Source organism: Adiantum capillus-veneris, chromosome 30 (genome assembly GCF_014529385.1).
Source record: "Adiantum capillus-veneris isolate H3 chromosome 30, ASM1452938v2, whole genome shotgun sequence".
Taxonomy (NCBI): Eukaryota; Viridiplantae; Streptophyta; class Polypodiopsida; order Polypodiales; family Pteridaceae; genus Adiantum; species Adiantum capillus-veneris.
The window spans coordinates 59,347,121-59,353,520 of record NC_140960.1 but is presented as its reverse complement, the minus strand read 5'-3'; the positions used below and the strand labels follow the sequence as shown (position 1 = coordinate 59,353,520).

The 6,400-nt window shown below is 45.6% G+C and overlaps 1 protein-coding gene across 1 annotated transcript; it reads left to right on the top strand.

Annotated features, from left to right (window-relative positions):
* The first annotated feature begins 642 nt into the window (after nucleotides 1-642).
* On the top strand, nucleotides 643-2,378 carry LOC147418040 (plasmodesmata-located protein 5-like). Its single transcript, XM_086506898.1, has one exon. It carries the CDS (start codon nucleotides 695-697, stop codon nucleotides 1,838-1,840), a length of 1,146 nt encoding a protein of 381 aa, XP_086363024.1. The 5' UTR covers nucleotides 643-694; the 3' UTR covers nucleotides 1,841-2,378.
* The last annotated feature ends 4,022 nt before the right edge of the window (nucleotides 2,379-6,400 follow it).

The following is a 6,400-nucleotide window of genomic DNA, read 5'->3' as shown; positions in this document are numbered from 1 at the left end:
TCTACCTCTGCTCATCACGTTCACATGGGAGGATAATGCTGTAATGGCATAAACTCAGGGACATTGCTATGACTGATCGCGGGGCTATTAACTTGAAGTGCAAGATTAAACTCGAGCATCCGGCATTTGATGCTGAAAGGTAGCCCGACAGTGGGTTTCTTCCACGGGGGCGGGGAAGGGGGCTCGCCCAAACGTGGGTCATTCATAGAAGCGTAAGTTGATCTGCCATTGAGGACACATGCCTCTTCCCCTCATCCTACCTTTGTATTGTCTAAACCTAGCCATAATAAACACAAACAAGCAAAAGTAAACTCGACCAACAAAAGTAAACTCAAACATCAACGCCAATTTTGAATTCCGCTCCCTAGTTTGTCCGTTGTCGATCCCATTGCTCGGTCTTCATTCAAGACCCCATGTGATATAGTGTGGAGGGCTACCCACAGCTATTACACAAGGATTACTACCTAGTTCAAGGATGGGCCATACGACACAACACAATTAGACTGAGGATCATAGCATGGAGCCCCAAAATCTTTTTAAAATAAGGATAGACTTGAAGAAGGAAGATGCCTACCGTTTCCAGTCTGTGACGAGTCTACATAGATTGCAAAGAGAGAGAGAGAGAGAGAGAGAGAGAGAGAGAGCGTTGTGTGTGATATGTACCTGAGAGAGACATTCTATGTGAGGGAGTTAAATGGGTATGTGTGTATGTGAGAGAGCGATACTTGTGCTCCTAGTTCTAACCCATTATGTGTTGCAGCCAGAGCTCATGCTGGCAGCTATGGCCCAAGCAACTCCTTACCTTCAAAGTGCAGTCACAGACTTTATCTACGAGTCTTGCACCGGCAACACCTACGATTTCTCCACCTCCGACGACAGCTACATCGCCAACTTCCAAGCCATCAAACCCTTCTTCTTATCTCAATCCTCACAGTCCCTCTACTCCAAGTCCTCCTCCACCCTTGGCCCCTCCTCCTCATCCTACATGTATGCCATCTTCCAATGCCGCGGCGACGTCTCCCTCTCCCAATGCTCCTCCTGTGTCTCCACCGCTCTCTCCGTTTCCTACCTTTGTGACCGCTGGCGCATCCAGCTCGCTGCCTGCTTCGTCCGCTACGACTACGTCCCTTTCTATAGCTCCGATGACACCAGCTACAACTCTGATCTGTGGAACACCACATGCTCCAATGCCGTCGACGCAACCTCCCTCTTTAAATCCAACCTTGCCTCTGCCCTCTCGTCCGTCGTCGATGTCGCCCCAAACCATGAGCTCTTCGGATTCCATGTCTCCCATGCCGGCACCACCGCCGCAAGTGGGGATGTCTATGTGCTTGGGCAGTGTGCTGGCTACCTCAGTTCTACGTTGTGCGGCTACTGCCTATCTGAAGCAAGCAAGGAGTACAACACAAATTGCGGTGTGTCGGAAGGCGGCGACATCTACATCGGTCCATGCTACTTGATAGTCAGTGAATCCTCCGATTTTCTGTTCGACGCAAGCGTTGCTGTATCGGTGCCATCATCACCGACTACAACACCGACACCGGCTGCTCCAGCGGAGCCAGGGACAACACCGACACTGACACCTCCAAGCAGAGAGGGGTCCGATGGGGGGCCACCGCAAGCAAGGGATGGATCGAATTCGACAGATACATCAGATGGGGGGGATGATGATGGCGATGGTGGTGGCGATTTGGACGAATTGAAGAAAATCCTGCTAGGTATTCTGACACCAACCAGTGCCTTCGGGCTGTTCGACTTTGTGTGGAGCTGCATTCTGCGTAGAAAAGAGCTTGTGCTTTCCCTGGTGCGCTGCCTGCGGAACGCCTGCAAAAAGAGATGAAATTGAGACCATAGGCCTAGTCTATACTACATATAAAGAGAGAGGGAATTCCGGCGCCCTCGCGTCAGTGTCTGCTTAATCCGGCGCCCTCGCGGCAGTGGCCTCTGAGACAGCGGGGCAGCAGAGCGCAAGGCTCGATGCACGCAGGCGGAGAGAGAGAGAGAGAGAGAGAGAGAGAGAGGCGGCTTCGCTGCTAAATCAAGAATTTGATTGTATATATAAGTTCAAGTTTGAAACCGGCCTTGCTTTTACAAGAAGAAGAAGAGTATTTTAACGTCGGAGGAAACTATCCCAATAGTAGACCTTAAAGATGTATCCAACGAGGAGAGTTGAGCTTAAGGCTTGCTATTCAGGAGGGAAATGGCATAACCACTCTACCACACTTGAGTGATAGAAAAGTTATACCAATTTCCTCTTTTTACTAGCACACCCACACACACACACACACACACCCGAGAAGAAGAGTATTTTAACGTCGTACTAATCTAGATAATAAAATTTTAGCCTTTTGATAGTAATATAATGTTTTTGAGCTCATATTTTGACCGCAAGTTTGTCTTACAATTTTTTTTAACCCATATCAATATTACTTCTATATTTGCAAGGTCTCTCTTCGTCCTGAACATAGAAGCCGAGAAGGGCTTCTTCAGCCCTTCTTGAAAGGTTACGACAGTTGAAAGGTTACGACACTAATTGGTATAAATAGTCACCACAACACCCTCGAGCTTTTGTGCCCTACCTAAGTTGACCAATGGAATCCGAGAGAGAACATCCCGGCTAGGAAGCTCAACTTGTTCTTTCAAAAAGTATACACTTTGCCATGCAAGGTGGCCGAAAGCTGGTGGGGAATATTGGTGAGCCCGGGGAGGGCAAACGGGAGGCGCGCACGAGAGAGAGAGAGAGAGAGAGAGAGAGAGAGAGAGAGAGAGAGAGAGAGAGAGAGAGAGAGATATGGCATTGACACGCATGATGGATGCGGCTTGAAGCCAAATGGTGCCATAGGAATCTAGGATAGCTGCACTTCATCTCAACATCAGTGGTATCGTCGGTGCTAGATAATTGTGGCCCAAAATCTGGCTGTGTGTTGTGTTTGAATGCATGCATGACAACAAGAGACACCATGAATCCTTCATCATAGGTTCTGTCATACTTGCACTGCAAGAAAATAGTACCACATGGACTAGGCTTCAATGGTGCATGTTCCTTTGATAGTTTTGCTTATTTGTAGGTTGCAACAAAGACATTTTGAAGGGCCTGCATAACATCCCGTGCACGTTTGGGATTGAAAACTTTTCCCATGGGTTTGCAAAGCGATCATCTGCGTTATCTCCTCCATTTCTTGGATCCCCCTGAACAGCTTGTGGTTGAGTTTCTGCGGCCAGCTTGGCCATCTCATGAAGGGTAATTGTTAAATTTTGGCGTGCTTGCTATTGTGTCGGTGATGCTCACCGGCTCAGGCGATCACAACGCTTTTTTGGGGGGACTCCACATTTTGAAGAACAAAACTAAAAGGCTACACTCCCTTGCAAGCCTACACACGTAGTGTAGAGGTTAGAGCACGTGTTGGGTTCAAACAACATGGAGTAAGCCGTGTTGACTTTTGGTCAAAGTTTTATTGCCGGTTGAAAGTGACGCGCAATTGGGTGGGTCAGTTCCACCACGATGGCAAGCAGACCGTAATTTAACTAAAACCCTCAAGAGGTTGCAACGGCCCTTTCCCAAAAAACGTTAACCTCTCGATGGCGGAGTCATGTCAGGTAGTGATGGCAAGCGACCACCAAGACCCGACTTGGCTGTTTGTGCCTTGACCCAGCTTTGCTACTGCGTTCATTTACGCAGCCTCGGGTATGAATTTTCCAATTCCAATGGCGTTTATGTATCCATCCTCGCCGAGATACACCATCGGGACTGCACAATGATTAATGGAAGCATCAATAGGTATGCTATCAATACGAGCTCCTGCAACCCACCTATGGTGGGTCTCGCTCGCTCTTATCAACGGTTTCGAAAAGTCAAGAGTATATATGATTTTTCAAGCATGAAACAAAAAATTGCAAAATATTTAAGGAAGCATCCTTTATTTGAGAGAGAGAGAGAGAGAGAGAGAGAGAGAGAGAGAGAGTTTTACGTCATAAGAGGCAAAAGGTTAAGGAGGCATCATTGATTTGAGAGAGAGAGAGAGAGAGAGAGAGAGAGAGAGACCACACAACTCAACATTTTTTTTGTTTAGAGCACATGTCCAATACCCTTGCTAGCTAAGGAAGGCGACCACATTGCCTTCACTACATACACATATTGCATGTTGTGTACTTGGCCTTTATGGCTCAAGCCTTGGCCGAAGAACTGGTATAATTTTCAAGTGAGCATAATTGAATGGGCATTGAAGGACGGTAGTGCCCAACTTTTGTTGTAGGCCTTGTCCTTTGGGCAATGGGTCCATTGTGACATGCACCTTATCTTTTGATGTCTCCACTACACTGTGAGCTTTATCCTTGGCTATCCATGGAACACTTGCTCAATGTGATGGGTGTCTCTAACTGTCTATGGCCACATGCCAGCCTCTCAGTACCATAATTCCTACACATACACTTACCACCATCAAGCAATGCCCTTGCAATCACCCAAGTGTTAGCATTGGGGTACTCAACCCTAAGCATTGTTAGTGAGCTAGGCTATGGTGGATGAAGCCTTAAGCTTACCATGTTGCTATTAGGGTTAGGGAACTGCAACTTAGGGTTAGGGTTACGCCAAGAGCAAGAGCATAAAGAGAGAGTATAGACACAATGATGATAGCTCAAAGGGCAAATCTTGGGTGGTGACTATGTAATCATGTTAATGTATAACTTGAGTTCAAAAGGAGGGGTTTTAAAATACAAAAAATTTAGGCAATTCAACAACGATACATTAAAATAAGGGATTTTTATATTCAATTTTGGAAGAATTTCCTAAAGTAAAGGGTCATTATATTCATTTAGACATGTTAAAGAGGGGTTTTTTTAATACCCCTTGAATGCACATTATATAGGGGGTATTGAACGGTGAACCTCCCGAGGTGCAAATGATTAATTAGATGATAGCCTCTTAAATAGGATTGGTACCTTTTATCCATTGGTTAGAGAGGTTGCATCCTTTTCCTATTGGACCATGTCATATTCTCATCCATCCTAGTAGACTAGAGATCTTTCCCATATGGTGCCACTAGCGTGGGATTACCCTAACACCAAATTTGCAGTGTAGTTGCACGTTGGCTACAGCAGCACCTAACCCTCATTAATAGTTACCCTCTCCTTTAGAGCTAGCACATCACCATCTCATCAACACTTTGCACATGTGCTCCCAAGATTCCTTGTGCATGCCAAATCTCCTTTATACGTTATTGTGTGTGTGTGTGTGTGTGTGTGTGTGTGAGAGAGAGAGAGAGAGAGAGAGAGAGAGAGAGAGAGAGAGAGAAAGAGAGAGAGACACTAAATGACATACTATCCAATTACTTCCATTCACTTGAGCCTACTATAACTTCATATCTTGCCACTAATGGTGACACAATACAAATGTAGTAAACCATAATCTTGAAGCAACTACATTAAAACTCCTTGCACGAGTATACATGCGTAGCTAGTTGAAATTCTCATCTCCATGCTTTCATTGTTGTTTAGATTGCATATACCTCAAGTTGAGGTTGAGCGGATTTTTGTGTGTGTGTGTGTGTGTGTGTGTGTGTGAGAGAGAGAGAGAGAGAGAGAGAGAGAGAGAGAGAGAGAGGTATTTTTTTATCGTCCTCGAAGGTCAAATATGACATATGGGACCAAAGCTACATGTGATGTAGTATGCATATAGCTGATGAGTGACTCTCAATGATCCAAAATTGTGGTGATGAGAGTCGTAATAGAGAGCCCACACCGTGGCTGGGAGAGAAATGTGTGTAGGTCCAAGTCATGGCTGAAAATGTGAGGGAATCAAGTTCCGATGTGACCAAAAGCTGAGCACTCTAGTAGTGTGTGGTACTCAGACTCTCGAGCTTGCAGTGAGCATAATGGGCACAATTGATTTGACTCTTCTCCATTGCCCCAATGCCCTGTGTCTTATCGAAGGGAATGGGAGCTAAGTCGAATGGTTGTAATAGTGCATATTGCTGACAAGGGATAGGCTCAAGCATGTAAGTGTGAGTATAGTTTTCTCTTTCAGCGAAGAACATGGTTTTGTAGTTGGGGGAAATATGGGTGGTGTAATGTATGAAGCGTGACCCACCGGATTTATCCCAAGCCATAATACATTGACGTTGTAGAAAAGCTTCATTCACTTGGGAGTCAATTGAAGCATCATGTAGGAAGTGTAATGCATCCCATCTCCCAAACCACTTCTTTATGTCTTGCATCCATCCCATGCTCAAGATCTTGCTTTTATGCCTCTTTTGAACTTTTTTGCTTGCTCACCATGCAATTGTAGGAAGTCGATGTGAGGGATTTGATGCATCTTCATCGTGTAGTCCATAACCTCAATTGGAAGAGATCCGGACTCAAGAAGTAGGAGCATATATGGTGTTTGTGTCTTAACTTGGAGAAA